The following is a 21,016-nucleotide window of genomic DNA, read 5'->3' on the forward strand; positions in this document are numbered from 1 at the left end:
TAAAAAGATGAGACAAATCAATAAAAGGATAGAGTCCCTGAGGGCTCTGGGACCAACTATAATGATGGCTTTGCAATGGCTGATAAAGAGCCGTGGCCACTCTTTCATTTGGTCCTGTCATCTGTGTGAATCTCACACGTGTGGGCACACTGGTAGTAATTTCCTTCCCTATAAACCTACAGCTAATGACTAGTGGCATCTGAAAGGTGGTGAAAAAGTATTGATATGGGCTTCTTTTTTCAGTTTTTCAGATATTTGTGCGTGCATTCTTATGTCCACATTTACACAATGCATACTGTAGACATCGAAAAAAAAGGGGGAGAAATAAAAACACATTCAAAGACAGGGTAAAATTCCCTATAGTGGAATGTACTGTAGAGATCAGAGAAACCAAGCATTCAAGGATTGTAGTGGAGTCATCAGGTTGGTCATCATTTCTGTGTTACACCTGGGCTACGCCAAGTATGTGGTGACACTAAGGTTGGTCTCTTTGGTACAAGGAAAACCTATGAAAATCTGTCTTCTTTCTTTTTCAATGTGTTTTACATGACAAGAATCTAAAGACATCAATATAGAATCAAATATTTTTGCCAGATGTGCAATCCTCAGACATGAGTGGTGTTTCATCAGAGAGCCTGTAGAGGGTACTCTGAGGCTTCCTTTAAGAAGCTGTTTGAAAGGCGTGACACGCATGGCAAAACACGCTGAATTTCCGCCATGATATCCATGTGCCTCTGTTAGTGGGCCTTTTACTGTCACACAGATCTCAGGAGGCTTTTTCTGGAAGAGGAGGGGAAGCAGGACTCGAGCCCCTCCCCCCTCTCTCCTGCGCTTTGCTGCATCCTCATTACTGACTGCTGTTGTCCTCCTGAAGTGAAGACAGTAAAAATGTAAATGTTAGCAGTAATAAATTAATTATTAATGCACAATATCAAATTCACCAGACCAGATGCACACACAAAACAAAGTGATCCAATATAAAATGTTATATAAATAAAACTAAAATATTTTTATTTAATCAAAAGATTTTATTGTGAAAAGATTGGGACTTTCGAATATTTCAAATGTTTTGCCATGAGAAATTGCCATTCTACAGCATATTGACATATACCCAACCCTTCTGCCAAGTTTATGTCACAGCTCTGCCAGCCTACTGCGCTTACTTCACAGGATACTCCAGCCAATCATAGCCCTGCTCTACTGGTATCGGCAGTAATCCACCGAGATGAGCAGGCTGGCCTGCTGCTCAAAGAGGCACTGAGTTGGGTTTATCTCCACATTCGACCAATGAATCCACAGACTGGCCACAGACACAAAAGTCATAGCCACATCAACCGTTATTAACCCAACTGTCAACACAGGAAGCATGACAGCTAGACCACCTATTAACCCTGCAACATTTTCATCCTGTGCAAGTCACAGCATAACATATTTAGGAGCTAAATAAAGTGTATTGAAATCAGCTTTATTTGCTCTTCTATAGCTCTGCTCCATTGAGCAGAATTAGTTCATTAGTTCAGTCTTCCATGGAATGAATGATGCTTACCATGAGTCATGAATCTGTGTGCCTGCATATGCTCTTGTCCCTGTGTGTCTTTGCGTGTGTGACATTAAACCCAAGCCACAGCTAGGCTCCTCAGGCTAATTATAGCCCTGTGTGCTTGGCCCAGATTATTGGAAGTGTGTGGAATCAGAAGGTAAACTGTACTAGTGCTCACCTCTCTTATTCTTGGCTTTGGCCTCTCACCTCTTTAGGAGAAAGTTCAAGCAGACTATGACTTTGACACAGCAGTGAAGTAATGAAATAAAACACTGAAGCAAACAAAAACAAAGCCAAGTGAAGGCAACAACACAACTAAATTTAGCCTGACAGTAATGTAGCCATGCCAACATATATGAACGTACACATACACATAAAGAAATATGTCTATGTGTATTTTACTTACTTACCTTTGGTTCAATGAGGGATCAGTCATCTCTACAATCATCATTCCCAAACTGTAGTCATGTCAAGGCATCCACTTACTTCCAAGTCCCCTCAGTCCTCTGCTCAAGTCTTGTAACACCGTGCTGACAAAGCGATCACCCCTATTTAATTCACTTCAATCACGGGCCCATGTCTGGGGAATTTAGTGCTGACAAGGCATCCTTTGATTCCAGCTCTGTTCAGTAATTTGGGGTAAGGGAAAGGTACAGCGGATCAGTCCGAATATACAATCACAGCATTTAATGAGTCATCACTTCACTTGAGTCCTCTCATTATGCAGACCTAGACTATGCTAATCTATGTAAATATCCGGCTGATAAAACACAAAATCCAATAATCAAAGTGTGACGGTATTCTATGTTTCCACAGCTCAGAATCTCCATGTACTAAATAAAACTAAAACTAACAGGGTAGAACTGAAAGTATCACCAGTTTAACAAGTTACTGCATTACTGCGTTTGTTTTACATGAATAAAACAAAGTGCATTACACATTATTAATTTTTAAAATAGTTTTCTACAATGACATGGTTTTCACTTGCTTGGTTTGAGCAAGCCCAGTATTTATCACAAAGACAATATTCATTTCTCAAGGGATAAAGAAGAGTTAATGAGATACTCACTGATGCACTCAGGATCTCTCTTCCTTTATTTACTTTGTGATGGTGAAATATGTTTAATGCGTTTTCATAGGTTTTTCCAGTACAAAGCCACCAATCTATCTCATTTCAACTCTGAGAGAGAAAAAGCACAGTTGATCAAAAATAAACACGATGCAATAAGTACATACATTTCAATTTCCAAACAGCCATATAGTAAATTACAATAAGAAAGCAGTGTATAATTTCGGTTGCCATCTGATGCCTCCCATCCTAAAATCAATCCATGCATCTGAGTTTAAAGTTAAAAAACACTGAGTTGCCTGTAACTTTCATTAAAAAAAGTCAGGGATTCACTTACCCTCCTCTCTTCAGTTCACCAAAATGAAGTGAACTTCTTCCCAAGGCCAGACAAAGCTGTGAGAATGACAAAGAGAGGTAGGCAAATATGAGAAAACAGTGAAACAGTGAAATGACCATTCAAAGAATTCAAGTAACATATTTTTTTGCTGCATTTTATTTTTAAAACAAAAGATTTTTAAAAAAATTGTTACAACAGTAACTAGCTACACCCAAAAATAAGCTGCAAGTCTGTTTAGGTATTAATGACTTTACCATCTCCCAGTTTTCCTGCCTGCTCTGCTGCCCCTCCTTGCAGGATTTTGGTGAGAACATTTTCCCCTTCAGCAGGTGCCTGTCCTGCTGCAGCACTACCTATACCTCCAGGTTTACTACCGATCCCAACAGGGGCGGCTTTGGAGCCTGCAAACAACAAGCAACAGAATCATCACATACTGTATGTTGACATTTGCTTGCAGTCGTGTTTATATTAATGGTAGAACCAGGACTTACCAATGCCTGTTAGAGGAGGTGTAGCTGTTTTGGTAGACTGAGGTACTGTTGGGACACTCATTGTAGGTTTCATTCCTGTGGCAGCTGCTGCAGGTGTAGCATCCATTTTAGCCTGTTATTAATCATGCAGAGACAAATATAGAGTTAGCAAGAGAAATTACCGCATTACACAGGGTGTCCAACACATTCCTAAGAACGTCAAGTAATTTTATTTAAAGTCTGTGTAAAGTAGGAATAAATATGTGTTCTGAGTTTGACATACCACAGAAAAGTGTGTTGTTAACCACCCTGCCAAATTTGAATGATTAAAAAAATCGCCAAATATATGAATTAGGCTTCAAAGTTGTGTAAAACTAAACTCAGTCTCTTTCTCTGCTCCCAAACGCTGTGGGAGTGCCCGCCGAGTCTGCTGAAACCCCGCCCCCTACCAAGTGTCACCTGTCAGTCAAAGTCACCACTTCTACCAGAAACATGAGCCGCGTTTCCACTGCAGGAGTTCCTGGTAAAAGCAGGGGGTAGGAACTTCTACAGGGACCGTCCTCTCACTCGGCCCTCTCAGTAGCCGTGTCTCCACTGCAGAGTAGGACCCCTCGGCGACGTCATGAGTTTCGATCGCCACGTAATCGTTGTGCGATTACAAACCTCTGAATCTCTTCGGTCTATGGACGCTACGTCTGAGAGCTTTCTCGGCTGTTAGCTCGGCTGCTAGCTCAGCGGCTAACTCGGCTGCTAGCTTGGCGGCTAACTCAGCTAACTGGCTAACTGTACACTGTAGTAGTAGTAGTGTGTGCTGAATGTATTTATACCTCTACAGCAGGAGGGGCGGGTTTATGCTAATCACTGCACTGCTTTTCAGACCCGCCCACTAAATCCTGAATACAGAAATCTTGAAACACAGTTTGTGAAGCCTAGCTCCACAATTCAAATCTAAATGGTCGAAATGCTTTTTACACATTTTTTAGAAATACATTTATGACCTATTTAATGTGTTTAGAAGAAAAAGTCTGAATTAACTTTACACTGTCTTTAATTAGCAGTCTACTAACCACTGTGGCTGCTGGCTGCCCTCCTGCAGACCCCACTCCTGGCTGGCGACTCTGTGGTGGAGTTTGGCCAGTTTTGGGCTGCTGTTGTGCAGGTCCAACTCCTGCAGTGGTTGTTGTGGGCTGGCTGCTCTGAGGGGTCTGACTGTGCTGCAGTGGTTGCTGCTGCTGCTGTGCACTCTGCTGCTGCTGTTGCTGTTGTTGCTGCTGCTGTTGCTGCTGCTGCTGCTGGGCCTGCGGAGAGCCATCAAGTGGTTCAGAGCTTGGATGTCTCCCAGAGTGGCTCTGACCACCCGACCGCTGCTGCCCAGCATGGCCCTGAGGAGGCTGCTGTTGCTGCGGTTTAGGTCCTGCAGCAGAAGGGTCTTGCCTCCTTTGGGTTGAGCGATCTCCTTGTGGTCTTTGGCTCCTTCCCCCACTGCCATGGTGATGACCAGACGCTGATTCACGAGAGAAGTCTCCCGAGTTCCGAGGGCTTCCTTGTGCAGAACGGGAGTCTGGACCACTCCTCCTCTGTGTAGACGAGGCTCCCCTGCCTTCAGTACGGCCAGATGGGTCTTTGGGGTGTGTCCTGGAAGTACGGGACCTGGGATCCTCTGAAGAGTGGCGGGAAGAGCTGTGTCTTCCAGAGCTGCTGCCATGGTGACGATGGTCCCTTGATGATGTGGAGGAGGAGTGGCGCTGTTGGTTGTACTCATCCTGGGGACCATATTCCTCTGGAGGTTCATCATAGTCATGGTAGGTGTGTTTACTACGCCTATTTGTAGATGAGTGACTTCCACTTACATGATGTCTTGAGCGTTCAGAACGGGCCTCCCGTGGCTTCTCAAACCAGTCAGTCTCCTCTTGGCCCAAATGATAGGCTTTTTAAACCAGAACAAACATTATCAGTCATTTTTTAATGTGCATAGAGGAATAGCATGCAGATGGAAGCAATGCAAAATAATTGGGAAAACATGCTCCACTTCCCACAGCCATGCACAGTTTTGGAAATCCAACGAGGAAAAAAAATCTTAAAACACAGAAGACACCACTTCACACTTAAAAAATGCGTGCATAACTAAATATAAACAGGCATATTTGGCTTCATTAAACATAGGGAACAGTCCATAAAAAAGAAAAAGAAAAAGACAAATAAAATAATGGCGCTCTTCTCCACATTCCACACCTGGCATGCAGCCTATTTCGAGTGCATTTTAAAGGTGGGACATATGAATGTCTGACAGCACAAATTATTCAGCACCAGTTACCTTCACTGTCAGAAACAGCACAATGCATGTCGTCTACAAGGTAAGGGTCATCTGGCTTATAGACATGACTCCTGGGGAGATCCTTCTTGTGGTGGTCCTGCACATCTGGCAGAGAATGGCTGGAGCCATACTGGTTCCTCACATCATGGGCATCTGACACTCCAGAGCCTCTACCCATGCCAACAGGCTTTCCAACAGGACTGAGTGGGCTCTCCTCCTCTGAATTCTGGCTGCGCATGGGTGGCCTTCCACTGCGACTGCTTCTCTGAGACCGTTCCATGGCATCCCTTTCATAGGATTTACTCCTGTGGCCTGTACCATCTCTGGATGAAATCTTGTCCATACCATATCCAGTAGACCTGGACCTACCAGAACTGTACATGCGATCCTCATCCTCAAGACCCTCACGACTTGTGCCGTAATATTTCTGTTGGTCATATGCATTCTTCTTCATACCATATGTGACATCATCCTGAAGCTTCTTGGACCTGGATACAACTGTACAACTACCCCCTGTTGATGTTGCCATGGTGTAAGAGGCAAGGTCCGACTCCACGTCCCGTGCTTCTTCAATAGGGGAGAATTTAGATATCTTCTGCTCCATTCCCTGCTTCCGGTGCTTACTACGTTTAGAGGAGACAACAGCAGGGGCAAGATGTTTGTGGCTACTGGAGCTGCTCCTTGATGTGTGTTTATAATCATCATAGTAATAAGAAGACCCTCCGCTCACTGTGGTGCTGGTGCGACTGTCCACTGTGCTCTGGTAACCTGTTGTGCCTGTAGGTCTGCCATAAGCATCCACAGGCTCATCTTCAGGCCTACCATAGGCACTGCCACGTGCAGGACCATTCTCATTACGATACCGCCCTCCCACAGGATGACCTAGAGCATCAGTAGATTGGCTAATATTGTCTTTTGTCAGCTCACTGATGTCATCTATCATGACATAGTTCCGAGGAATATTCTGCTCCAAGTTAGAGGTGTATAGTCCATCTGTGGCATAAGCAGATGTGGGGCTGTCTACAGAGTGAGTCAAGCCAGGCTCAGGGGGGCGGTATTGTCCATAAGCATTGCTATAAACTGAGCCAAAGTTAGTATCTGGAGCTGATGTGGCTACTGACACTGCTGGATTGCTGATTACCTCATAGTTGGTGGGGAGTTTCTGCTCAAGATCAGCCAAAGAGGTTTGCCGTGGTCTTTGGTGGACTGTAAGGATATCTGCCTGGGGCTGGTAGGACAGGCCGGGTTGGTAGGAGCTGTGGGTGGGGTAAGGGAGGCTCTGGCCTGGCATAGGCTGCCCGGGTGGTTGGAAGCCCTGGTGACCATGCTGCTGCATGCCAAGGTCTGTCTGGTAGGAGGACTGGGTATACATACGGGAGGAATAGGTTCCTTGGTTCTGGTAGCCAGGGCCTGGTGGAGGATGGGGCTGGAATGTTCCTGGCTGAGGTGCAGAGGATGAAGGGTACTGAGGAGGTTGGAAACCTATCTGTTGGTAGGCAGAGCCAGGCTGCTGCGTTGATGGTTGACTTTGAGGGTATGGATAGGACATGTAGGATGAAGTTGAAGGGTACTGGGAGGTTGCATTGAGGTCATTAGTAAACTGACTCAGCGGTGCAGTGCTGGGCCTTGTCAGCAGACCATTAGCATCAAAGGTTGCTGTGGCAGCTGCCATCCTGAGGTTATTGAGCTCACTGTCTGACATGTAGTCTCTAGCATCACCCATACATCGCAGGTAAGCCAGCTCTCTCCTCTCCCTCTCCTTCACCATGGTCTCCTTACGTTGGGTGATACCTAATTCCAAGTAACGCAACTTAGCGTCAATCTCTTTCTCTTCCTCCTCCAGTTCGGCTTGCTGCTTGCGGAGCTTAGATGACTCTTGTTCCACAGCTTTCAGTTCACTCAGCAGACCAGCCTTGGTGACTCCCTGCGCAGGTCTGGGTAGGACCCTCTGGGGCATGCCAGGAGAGCTGTACATTTGTGCTGGAGTAACAATGGGGAGTGGAGTCTCCTCTGGAGGGGGGCTGGGGAGAGTCCTCTTTACTTTCCTCATCAGAGAGTTCTGCTGCTGCTGCAGGGAGGCCATCTGCTAGGAGAGGCAGAGACATATCAGCAAACACTGAGCTCTAAACAGAATGTGTTTATGTAAATTACACTCGTTACCTGACACTTGGTACTCATAGAAGGTCTACACATTTCTTCATTCCTAAAACCTAAGTGAAGAGCTATAAAACCTTATATATTGTCATATTTGATTTGACCTATGCACAACAGATAGCATTAGCTTAATCAATAGATCAATTAAGATAGTTTGATTTCATTATATTGAGTAAATGTTTTTTTCCTGAAGCCAATGACACTTAAATTACATTTTTCATTTTATACCCGATTAACAATCAAAGTAAAATGATTAGTAGCGGCAGTCAGGGTAGTCAACACAAAGCACCTCTATTACATAACAATACTGAGAAATGGTTGCATTTAGTAGTACAATTTCACCATATTAGTTGTTATTCTAAGGAAGTAACATGAATATCAGTGTAACTGCAATAAATTAAATATTAGTCAGTTATATCTCTAAAAGTGGTAATAAGTGTGTTTGACCAAACACCATTTCTGCTTTTTCTATTCACATATACTATAATTTGCTTTAAAAAATCATGTGTATATCCTACATGAATATTGAATCATTTTAAATGAAAGAAAATATTGAACAAAGAAATATGTGTTTAATTAGCTTAGTAAATGTAATCAAAACAATGTAATGGTAAAACATTTTCTATATTTCCAGGAAAGGACATCATAAAATAATGAAGAAATTTTGAGTTTTCAAATGTATGTTCAAATTGTTTTTCAGACAAATGTCAAAACTTAATTTTTCCTTTACTCCTTTGATCAAATATTCACAGTATTTGTCCCTTTTACACACTGCTCAAAATGAGTATGGCATGCAGATGCAGGTAAGAACAGTCATACATTACCAAAAAAACATAAATTAAAAATATGTCCATGCTAGTCAATTACTTACAAATTTGTGGTGTTGGGTACATCCATGGTGACTTTTTAAGCATCCACAAGAGAACCGTGTATGAAGCACTAACACTTAAGATTAGAGGTACAAATGCACAAAATGCCTGAAATCGTATTTCTATATTTGCTTCTCAGACTAATTTTGGCCTAAGTGCAAAGCAATGTTAATTTACTTTGACCAGCTGCTAACAATCAGGAAGGCAGCAAAGCACCACCAGAATTTATTCTCATTGTGTGTCCCCCTGGCAACTCTTAAGGGTTTGCCATATATAGAAAACATGAAAGAGAGAGAGAGAAAAATAAACAGACTAAAAGTGTAGAAAGGGGAAAGATAAGGGAGGAGATATAGCAGAAAAGGATGACGGCAAAAGCTTTTCTGGCATGGCCAGCTGCTCTCATGGGAACATTCTGTCACATCCTCTGATGCCAGATCCTGTGTGATCATCTATGACCACACAAAGCATATCCTGCATATACAGTACACATTTATTTAGCTTTTTTCAGACAACTAACTTTAATAGTGTAGAAAAGCATTTAATTATTTTGGAGACCGAACAAGACAAATATGAACTTAATTAAAATGTGTATCTAATTTTATCTCTAAATGGCAACTGGTTCTTATGAATTTTGGATGATCTTATTTATTTTTATAGGGTTTGGCAATGGCAGTGCTCATAATGAAACAGAAAGCAAAAGATGGTACCAATTTTATGACATCCTGCATATGCTATGTCATGTCATGTCATGTCAGTGTGATTTCTAATCCAAATGCATTACAAATAAATGCTGAATTTAATTGTGTTCCTACATAAAACACAGCATAATATCCTATAGAAATAAATACTGTTGAATATGAAAGTTGACAGTACAAATTGTATATCGGCAGTAAAAACGTGTGTTGTATTTGATCAAAGGGCTTTATATACAGTTGCAATCAAAATTATTCAACCCCCATTGCATTTTAGGTTTATTGGCAAAATGTTTAAATTTTCAGGTGTTTGCAATAAACAAATTACACAAGAACAGTTTAAATAGTTAAATAAAACTAATTACAAGGACTTTATCCAAATTCAACACTAAATCCTACTTTCAATGACTACTGCAGTCTCAAAAATATTCAACCCCCTGAATAGAATTGCTCATAAGAACACACATTTGCAAATCAGGTGTGGTCTAAAGCACACCTAATGCAACATATCAAGGGCTTCATTAGTTGCATCAGGTGTGCTTGATATAGAACCCCTCAAATACCTGGACTGTTGACGGTGACGTTTCAGAAGAGAATTGTCCAAAACATTCAGAGAAAAGATCATTGCCTTGCACAAACAAGGAAAAGGATACAAAAAGATAGGAAAGGCACTGAATGTTCCTAGAGATACAGTTGGAAGCATAGTTCGCAAATTTAAAGGAACAGTGGCTACACTACCAGGACGTGGCAGAAAAAGGAAGCAAACAATGGCTGCCACTAGATTCCTGAGGAGGCAGCTGGTCAAAAACCCTCGACTGACTGCAAAAGACCTGCAGCAAGATTTGGTGGCGGCAGGCACTGAGATTTCAGTTTAAACAGTAAGGCGCATACTAAATGCTGAAAGGCTCCATGCACATACTCCAAGACGTACACCACTACTGACCCAAAAGCACAAGAAAAGTCGGCTCCAATTTGCTCAAAACTATATAATTAAGCCAAAGAGGTTTTGGGATTCTGTTCTGTGGAGCGATGAAACAAAACTGGAACTTTTCGGGCCTGTGGATCAGCGGTATGTCTGGAGGAGGAAGAATGAAGCATACGCTGAAAAGAACACCCTGCCTACAGTGAAGCTTGGCAGTGGCTCAATGATGCTCTGGGGCTGCTTTGCTTCCTCTGGCACTGGGAACCTGCAGCGTGTGGAGGGTAAGATGGATTCAATCGAGTATCAGAAAATCCTGGAAGAAAATGTCATGCCGTCTGTGAGGAAGCTGAAGCTTGGACGTCATTGGACCTTCCAACAGGACAATGATCCCAAGCATACCTCAAAGTCCACCAAGGCTTGGTTTCACAGTCGTCTGACTTGAACCCCATTGAAAATCTCTGGTGGGATTTGAAAAAGGCAGTTGCAGCACGCAAACCCAAGAATAGTAGTGAACTGAAGGCCTTTGCCCATGAGGAAGGGGCCAAGATCCCTCAGGAACGCTGCCAGATGCTGGTGTGTGGCTATGCATCACATTTGCAGCAGGTCATAACAGCAAAAGGGTGATCTACTAAGTACTAAAGATGCTTGTCATGAAGGGGTTGAATAATTTTGAGACTGCAGTAGTCATTAAAAGTGGCATTTTGTGTTGAATTTGGAGAAACCACTTGTAATATTAGTTGTTTTGGGCTATTTAAATTGTTCTTGTTTGATTTGTTTATTGCAAACAGCTGTTAGTTTGGACATTTTGCCAATAAACCTCATTTGCATGGGGGGTTGAATAATTGTGATTGCAACTGTATACTGTAGGCTCTGTAGGTGTGCTGCATTTCTAAACACATATTGCATATCACAAAACAAAACACACATTTCTTCTCAATACAATTGCCTAATGTTTTTGTAACTATTATAATCATTCTATTTATTTTATCTTGTAAATTATGTTTCAAGAAAAATTGGTGATATTGTACCTGACTGTTGGACAAAGCTTGCTGATGATATGGGGAGAACCTGTTCTTGGCAGGGTCCTCGGATGTGGGGCTGAGAGGCTTGGGATCGGACATGGAGCGCTGCACACTTTTTATTGGTCTTGGTAGGGTCTGGTGGCGTTGGGGTGATTCAGCAGTGAAGGCCTTCTGCTGGGGTGTAACATGGGCCTTGTTGAGCTTCTCCTGGGAGGCAAACGTTGTTTCCAACATGCGATGAGGAGACAATGGTGATACTGGAGAGTATAAAACTTGAGGAGATTTGGGTGGCTGGCGAGATTGAGACTCATTTTGTTGCTGATAGCCAATTTCCAGGGGGTCTGGTTTCCTCCTCTCAAACTTAGCAACTCCTTGGAGTCTAGGAGAGGTTGGATCAGATGTGTTTGCACCTACTATATGCAGACTTGTGGAGTATGGACTGATAGTTGTAGGGACACTCAGCTGAGGGGCAACGACACCCTGAGACTGAGACTCTGGTTCTGTCTGGCAGGCCAAACTCTCCCCTTTGTGGGTCCTTTCAGGGGCTGCTATGTAATGTAACAGGTCAACCTTTGAAGTCTCTGCCATTGTAATATGGATCGCAGGTGAAACCCTGCCTAGTTGGTCAGACTCTGTTTGACATGATGAATCATTTGTGGTCTGAATAGCTATACTTGCAGAAACAACTTTAGATGACCCTTCTGATTTAGTCTCTCCACTGGATTCAGAGTGCTTTGACACACGTGATCGTCTGCGCCTTACTGGCTGCTGGTCCCATTCTGCTTGGTCCTCCTCATCAGTCTGCACGCTACAGTCTGCAATACGCCTCGTTCTCCTGCGTCTGTTCATGAATCTGTCCTCTCCATCTTCATCGTCTGTTTGCACACAACTGTCTGTAATCCTCTTCACAGAGTCATCCTCTGAGCCATCCCTCAGGCGAGGCATAGAATTCTGCTTTTTCATAACCTTGGAATCAGCCTGTTTGTCACTACTTCTCAAAGACATTTCAGAGGCAGAACTATGAATAGGTCGAGCAGCCACCACGGCTTGGACCACTTGGCCATCCTGCCAAAACTGAACACTCTGTCCATCTTGTTGAATAACTCTACCACTCTGGTCACAGATAATAAAGCCTTGAGGGGGTCCTCCTCCAACAACTACCCCTTGTAAAGTACCCTGGGCAGATGTTGCTGCTGCGGCCGCTGCGGCCGATGCTGCAGCTGCCTCTGCCACTGCAGCAGCAGCTGCTGCCTCCACTGCCGCTGTCTTCTGCCTTTTCTGCTCCTCCAACTGCTGCTGAAGCTGTTGTTGCAGAGACTGAATTTGTTCAAGCTGCATTCTCTGCTGGGCCAGTTGTTCTCTTTGCATAATGAGCTGTGTCTCCCGTTCTGCTTGCTGCTGATGAAGGACTTGCTGTTTGATTGACTGCAGTTCATGAATCTCACGCTGAACAATTAGTTGTTCTTTTTCTCTGTGTCGCTGAAGTTCCATACGATCTCTTTCAAGTTCCTCGTGTAGGCGCAGTTGTCGTAATTTCTCCAGTTCAACCCGCTCTCGCTCTAGCTGCAGCACGTGTTCTTGTTGCTGACTAAGTCTCTCATCTTCCTTACCTTTCTGTGCATCCATGGGAGGAGAAAGTTTGGAATTTTGTGCTAGGACAGTAACGTGGGGTGCTGCTTGTGGTTGGCCCTGTTGCAAAACTAATGGTTGAGGTTGACTGATGGGTTGAACTTGAGGTTGGGTTTGAGTCAAAGATAAAGGCTCAGTTTGAGTAGGTAACTGCTGTGGCTGCATTTGGGCTTGCACTGGCTGGACAGTTTGAGGTTGTCCTTGAGCTTGAGAGATGGATGGAACACTCTGCAAGGTAAGTTGAGTTCGGTCTGTCTGTTGATCTCCTGTAGTTTGCATACCAGGTACTGATGCATTTTGTGCTCCTGTGTGTGCTGCAGATTGGGTTGGTGGAATAGTTGTAGCTGTTTGTGCAGCAACTGTTGTTAAAGGCTTTCCAAGGTACACAGGGGTTTCCTGGTGTGAGCTACTTGCAGCAGGCACACTGCCTGAGGGTGTGGCTGAAGTAGGATACTGGTTTGGAGAAGGGTAGGAATATGGACCTTGTGTGGACAGAGGCATTCTGGGAGCCACTTGAGGCAACCTGGTGAGGCTTGCCAATGGTACAGCAGTTACACCTGTAGGGTATGGTCTGTAAATGCCTCTAGGCATGGGACGTAGGACAGAGGCAGGCTGGGTGGTAATTGGCAAGGTAGAGGCTATGGGAGTGTTAATGGTAGAATATATCATGCCATCACCTCCTCTCATAGCAGCAGGGTACAAGGCGCGTATACTTGCTTGTCTAGCATTTATTAGGTTTGTTAGGGTCTGGCCATTTGCCGTTGGTCTTCCATCTGGGCCATAAAGTAGGTTTGCTCTTATTGAAGCTAAGCTTTGCTGGAGGTTTAGCCTACCTAATGGCCCGCCCCTTCCAGCATAAGGCACCAGTTCAGGGTTATTTCCATACCGGCTCCCAAACTGGTCCGCTGAGTTAAGAGCTGCACACATTCGACTGATCTCCCTGGCAGTGGTTGCACTGTACTGAGCCAGATTGGAGTCCTGTGATCCTGTTAAGCCATAGTCAGCATTGATATTGGACATGGAGCCATATCGGCGTAGGGGTAATGAGGGGCCTGCAATATCTCCTTGGTGACGCAAGTCTGTATAAGATCCATACTGTGCTCCCATGCCCAGGTATCCAGTATCATAAGCCTGATTCATGCTGCTAAGATCTACTGCTAGACCACCCTGGACATTACTCTGATACTGACTGGCTTCATTCTTGGAAGGCAGATTAGTGTCAGACATGGAGGGCTGTATTATTCCTGAGGGGACTACAGGTGGTTGATATGGTTTCTGTTCCTCTGTTACACCCTGTGTTGCGTGAGGCTGCTGCTGCTGCTGTTGCTGTTGGCTGACATTGTAGGTAGATGGATGGGGAGAACGCGTTGCTTGAGTGGTTTCGGAGGTGGGGGTTTTATCTGAGGATACCGTTGTAGGCTTCTGAGTGAATGACCCTGAACACGAACCAGCAAAGGGCAATTTGTAAACAACATCACAACAAGCCACTTGGTTTTCTGGTTTGATCTGTCCAGTGAGATCCAAGACCTGAGGAGGGGGTGGGGGTTCCTCTTGCTTCACCAACTGAGTCACTGTGCCTGCCTGGGATGTCTTGCTCTCATCAAGTTGCACCATCATAACATGGGGCTTACCTGTGGACAAGTTCATTACTGTGGGCTTGTTTTGTAGCTCTAAGGCAACTCCACCATATATTTCACTAGAAGCAGGAGCTCCAGGTACTGATTGTGGAGCTAGGGGGGAAACTCTAGGAATGGTGCTAGCAGTCCCTACAGGCTGGGCACTGCTTGTGTGGCTCACTACAAGATCCTTTTTCATCAGCAATGGCTGGACCTGATTAGCTAAATTGTAACGAGCAAAAGAGGACTGCTGTTGGTGCTGCTGGAGCTGCTGCTCAAGAAGCTGTTGCTGCTGCAGGAGCTTCTGCTGCTGTAGCTGTAGTTGTTGCTGTTGTAGACCTAGGTTCTCCAGGCAGGCATCAATTTTGGGAATAGAGGGGTCTGTAATTGGTGGCTTAGTCTGGGTTAAACACACAGCTGATCCAACACCCTGCCCCAGATCCACACGGTTTTGCAAAGGATCACCATACACTACTGGTTGCTTGGGTTGGGACATGAACATAGATCCTGCTACTGTGACACTAACTGTTGTTGGTGTTGATACAGATATGTGTGGTTGCTCTTGTGCATTCAGATTCATGATAAGGGGTTGCACTGCTGTGTGCCGACCAGATGACTGCTCTGATCCTAAAGAATATCTTCTCGTATCAGTGGCCAGGGATGTTAAGTCCATTCCTTGGTCTGTCATTATAATAGGGGCAGGCCTCATTGGGGCTCTCAGATCAACCACATTAGTGCCTGGATGTGTTTGGCCCTGGCCCACAACCATTGAAGTGCCTGGAATATTTGAGATTTTACATAGAGATATATTTTCCATAGAAATTGATCCATGACTGTGTGCTGTTGTGGTCATTGTACTAATACCAACATTTACTTTTTCAGCACTTTGAATCATCTGTGAAGTGTGTTTAGGAGACTGTTGTGATAGATGCATTTGTGGTGAAGTTGGCGAACTTGTTGAAGGGGGCTGGGAGATGTACAGGGTTTTACAGCTGACCTGTGTTGGTGATGACAAAGGGGAAGTAGAAGAATTTACAGTAAGTGGCTTGGCCGGACTAGTTGTTTCAGAGCCTAGAGTTATGACCATCACTGGTGAATCTGAAGAGGACTGCTGCCGTGCAAGACGTGGTGAAATTGCCCTTTGAGATAACTGAGCTCCATGGGAAGCTGCAGCTGATGTTTGACCACCAGGCAAGGATGGCAACTGTCTGCCACTACCACTTGTGGGTCGCACAGATGGCGTATGAGTTGGGCTTTGTGCAGGAGAAGTGTTGGGGGAGACCGGGGGGCTAGGGCCTTTGAAAAGGGAGAAGACTTTGGAGGTTAAGGAGGTTGCTCCAGGGTCAGGTGATGCCTGTGTTGGCCTCTGGGAGCCTGTTCTGTTGCTGACAGGCACTGTGCTGCCTGCATTTCGAGTTGTGGCAGTCTGACTGACTTGGGCTTTGGTTGTGGCAACTCCAACAACACCTTCAATTTTGGCACTCTGTGTCATCATTCTATTTTGCGTTTCTTTTGATAGGTGTTGTGCTGCATGAATTCCAGGGATTCTTGGGTCACTCCCAGGTGTGGAGAAGGAAACAGGTGCAGTAACCTGGGTAGGGCTTGAGCCAGGGGTTAAGACAGTTCCTGCTTCAAGATGATGTTTACTGTCAAGTTGAGAGGCACCTTTCTGCTGATTAACTGTTTGTCCTTGCCTCTGAATGAGTTGGGCTTTCTTCATCATCTCCTCATAGACCTCCTCTGCGCTTTTTAGTGTTTTATCAGATGGTGACGTTGCTGCTGTCTTTTCTGTAGGGGAGTAGAGTGATGTGAAGGTTGGAAGGTTATATTCATTTCCTGATTTGTAGAGCTTTCCACCAATCATCTCAAAGCCCTCTGCTTCAGAGTCCATAGATGGTGAGTATTCAGAACATGAAGATCTGTGAAGCTCCTCCATCTCAGCAGCCTGTCTCAGCTCCTCTGTTGGCGATGCATCCTCAATTGGAGAAAGATTACTAGGGGGAGTTTTGGATCTTTCCCTCCGTCTCTGTGCCCGTAGCTCTTCTTTATCCCTCTTTGTTTTTCGAGCAGTACTTCGGATCCTCTGTTGCTCTAGATCTCTCATCTGTTCCTGTTCTCTAAGTAATTCTTCCTCCTCTCTGAGCTCATCCTCCTCTGATGAATCCTCAATTGTGGGCAGCAATGGCCCATGGGAGCGATGTCTAGCCTTCCTCTGTTGCTTTGCTTCCTCTAATCTTGCCCTTCGACTAGGACTGCTGTCGCTGTCATCCTCCATGGATGACACAGATGTAGGGGATGTTCCAGAGGTGTAGCTGGGAGTGGTGGCAGGTAGAGTGGATGAATATTCCCCCTTGGACCGCTCTTCTGGAGAACCAGTCAGACTCTCCATCTCTAGCTCTGGTTCCCTTAGATCATGCTCAGTACTGAGCTCCATTTCTCGGTTATAACTGTTTGTGTTATTCAGCTCAATGGTCTTAAAGCGCCGAAGGCCTCCAGCCATTACAACATCCTCTTCCTCATTTGCCTTATAAACACCCTCTGATACTTTGGTGTCATCCTCAAAACTATTAGAGTGGTGAGACAGTCGTCGTCTCTCTTTGCTTAATTCCCCACTGGTTTTATGTGTCCTCTTAGTTTTCTGATTTCCATATTCTTCCACCTCTTCTTCATCAGCACTCATTTCCATAATTTGCCTCCTCATGAATTCCTCGTCAGTTAAATCTTTATGTGTCTTCTTTTGTCTTACTGGCAATGGTGAGAGACCACTTTCACTGCTATCTTCCACATAATCATGGCGAAGCTTACAGCTGAGGTCATCCTCTGATTCATCCCTTGCTGCATCATCATCAGGATTATAATCCCGTTCCTGTCCAACAGACAGTGAATGTGGTCTGTGCTTCTGGTCTGAGGCAGTCTTTGACTCTAGTAGAGGCTTCATGGAGCTCTCTAGCTTAATAATTTCTGAGGGGATGGAAGTGCCTCTTTCATTGAGCTTTATTCCTTCTTCTCTGATCTGGCCTGTAATCTCCCCTTGAGAGCTGGAGATCCCATCTGAAGAGTAACCAGTGTCGCTTAAACTCTGTGTACTTGATTTGTTGTAATCCTAAAGAAAGAGAGAAAAAGGAAGAGAGAGGTCAGACAAAAAAAATCATATTGTTTTCCTTAATTAACTCATGACAAGGTCTATTACAAGCCTTAGTGCACAGCTTGTATCCCACTATTTCATCAAACTCATCAGCAGTGACATTTTTATGAGCATTTTTAGATAATAGGGAGTAAAATTAATGCACTGGACCTAATACAGATGAAATAGTCTCTAATACTAAGAAGATATTAGAGAATAATTGCATTGAAAAGAACCAACTCTTTTTTCAAACAACCAGATATATTCACACTTAAATGTAAAATCAACCCAAATATTTACTATGTATTGTGTTTGACAAATTTGACTTTGTGCACAGTTACCACTGAGCAATATTTGTACAATTACATATATATACACACATGTATGTATATATATATATATACATATGTGTGTGTGTATAGTCATGGTACAACATAATAATCAGATAAAATAAATCCTGATCAGTTTTTGTTTTGTTTGTGAATACCATTTTATTTGGAAGCTATTGACCATATTCTACTGATATGGGTTGAGTTTGCCTTTCAATGTTATGTACACACAGATGATAAATACACTGACACACAGAGTGAATAAAATAGACAGTTGAACATACAAACATCTACAGACAAATGCCATTTGGTTACATGCTTGATCGCCATTTTTGACGCATTCTACACTGCATTCTTCGAACTGCTGAAGAATAACGAACATGCTTAGAATGCTTGAACTGTCATCACGAAGTGTCACACTAAACAAAAAGCTTGTGTTTGATACAAATAAAATAAAAGTATATAAAACAAGGCAGAGAAATTAAGAAACAGGGCGAAGATGAAGAATGTCCACTGAGACAATGATGATGATAATAAGGACAATGATGCTGATGATGATGATGATAAGAATGAAGATTGTGATGACAAGGACATTATGATGATGAAGAAAAGGAAAGTAGGAATAAATAATTATCAAAAAACAATTGATGAAGTTATGGAATGATGATGATGATAGTGGAGGTGATGGAAGTGATTATTATGAAGAAAAAATAGAAATAAAAAATAGAAATAATAATAATAATAAAAATAGAAAACAAATGTGTGAACTATGAAAACTATGATTAAGATGAGGAAGAAAAAGTAGGAAAAAAAAGATTTCTGATCATGGCAAAAACAATGATGTGGAATAAATTATCAAAATTATTATTAACTAATGATGATGATGATGATGATGATGATGATAATGCCAATGCGACAGTATTGGCAATGATGTTGTCGATGAAGATTCTGAGTAATGGTTAAAATTGTTCGAACAAAGCAAAAAAAAAAAAAAAAAAAAATCAAAATGGTGAATCAAGAGTAACGGGTGAAGGCGAAGAAGTTGCAGGTAGCTCACTTCATGGTGTCTTGACTTCTGTGCATCTTCAGCTATCTTCATGTCTCTTGGTGAAGTGACAGTCTCTGACACTGCCTTCTTTGGTGAGGCTTTGACGTCTTCTTTTAGAGATTTAGAGGTGACCTTAGTCTTGTCCTGGCTCTGCGGCTGTTTGCGTGTCTGGTTGTTACCTGTGGGTTTAGACTGAGTGGGTGCTGTTTTTGAAGGGGTGGGAGACCCCTTGGCATTACTGGGTGCTGCTTTACCAGGGGTGGATGAAGGTTTTGCACCAGAAACATGAGAAGGACCCTTAGTCTGAGCCTTTGTCTGAGTCTGCCCTTTGGCCTGGCTTGGGCCTTTTATTTGGTTAGTGGCCTGAGGCGGGCCCTTACTTTGAGCATGTGATTGATTGGGACCTTTAATTTGACCAGGTCCCTTACTCTGAGCTGAGGATTGTGTTGGACCCTTAGTTTGAGAAGGTGGCTGAGTTGAACCCTTGGGTTGAGGAAGAGTTTTGACAGAACCCTTGGTTTGAGGGGAAGCTTGGCTTAGCCCCTTTGTTTGAGGGGCAGGCCCAGCCTGTTTCACAGGAGAGATAGGGCCACTTACTTGGGGACCCGGTGGTTTCTGTTGTTGTTCAGGACCTGTGGACCTAGGCCCTGTAAGTTGATTTGGCCCTTTCTGCTGAGGTGGTTGTTGATTGGCTGTGGCAGGTGCCCGGGGGGATCCCAATGGTTGTGCGACAGGACCTGGAATATCACCCAAGCTTCCTGACAGAGCCCTCTGTGTCTGGCAGTTCAAGCACAGCCATTCTTTCTTCTGAAACAAAAAAACACAAAGACAACAGCCATTAGAAATGTTGACATATAAGTCAAAAGCACATGGTTTCTCATACAAAACTTTCATAGAGTCATGTTGATTCCACCTGGTGCCAGCAATCAGTAAACCAACCCTTTGAATGGGCAGCAGTGTCTAAATACACAAGAAATGTCTGCATTGTGTCAACACATTATTTTATTACTATTTATCATGACTAAACAGACATAAATATGTCCGTTAGTCAAATAACATAAACTTGTAGTATATAGGATTTAGCAGTATCTAGAGGTGAGGTTGCAGATTGCAACCAACTAACCACCCCTTCCCTTCCAAACATGTAGGAGAACCTACAGTGGCTGTCAAACTTGCAAATAACATGAAAGGCCCTCTCTAGAACCAGTGTTTGGTTGTTCCATTCTGGGCTACTGAAACATGGCGATACAACATAGCAAGCTCCGTGGAAGAGGACCACCCCCTTATGTAGATATAAAAGTCTTATTCTAAGGAAACAAAAACACAACTCCCTATTTTTAGGTGATTATACACTAATTAAAACAGACTTATGAATATTACAGTCTATTTTTGCCAGGCCCTTTCTGATAGATGCCACTAAATTCTACTCACTGCACCTTTTAAATTAAAAAGTTGCTTTATAAATGATAATGGACGACCAAGGACTAAGTACTGTACAGCAAGTCTGAAAAACGGAATATTTGAAAGCCTGTCCAAACAAGGCCTTCATCTCTTCAAGACTTAATCATTTGACAACATTAAGCACTCTCAAACAGGGTACACAGAGGAAGTGTGCCGAGTGTATACAAATTAACACATCTGTTATTAGATTGGAGGGATGCAACGGTCATTAGACCTTCTACAGAGCCCTCAGCATACCCCTCTATCTGCTTGAGTAGGATTCGTAACCCTTCACAATTATCAGCACTGAACTCTATCTGTGGAGGTAGTTATAGATTCTGACATTGCTAAACATCTAGATAAAAACCCATTAAACACAGGATATTAACATGAACAGATTCAATTTCACGTCAGTGCTGCTCATCGATGAAACTGCTCAAT

At 43.6% G+C, this 21,016-nt stretch overlaps 1 protein-coding gene across 1 annotated transcript in view; it reads right to left on the bottom strand.

Annotated features, from left to right (window-relative positions):
* Positions 1-2,961: 2,961 nt before the first annotated feature.
* Positions 2,962-21,016, bottom strand: part of bsnb (bassoon (presynaptic cytomatrix protein) b) — a 64,765-nt gene continuing 46,710 nt past the window's right edge. The window contains exons 4-11 of the mRNA XM_053316390.1: positions 19,145-19,942; positions 15,469-17,737; positions 11,396-15,411; positions 5,731-7,813; positions 4,487-5,343; positions 3,438-3,549; positions 3,201-3,347; positions 2,962-3,002 (exon numbers count right to left, since the gene is read on the bottom strand). Coding sequence (XP_053172365.1) covers positions 2,962-3,002; positions 3,201-3,347; positions 3,438-3,549; positions 4,487-5,343; positions 5,731-7,813; positions 11,396-15,411; positions 15,469-17,737; positions 19,145-19,942 — 10,323 coding nt within the window. The remainder of the gene's footprint in view (positions 3,003-3,200; positions 3,348-3,437; positions 3,550-4,486; positions 5,344-5,730; positions 7,814-11,395; positions 15,412-15,468; positions 17,738-19,144; positions 19,943-21,016) is intronic.

This window comes from Scomber japonicus, chromosome 3, assembly GCF_027409825.1.
Source record: "Scomber japonicus isolate fScoJap1 chromosome 3, fScoJap1.pri, whole genome shotgun sequence".
In the NCBI taxonomy this organism is placed as follows: domain Eukaryota; kingdom Metazoa; phylum Chordata; class Actinopteri; order Scombriformes; family Scombridae; genus Scomber; species Scomber japonicus.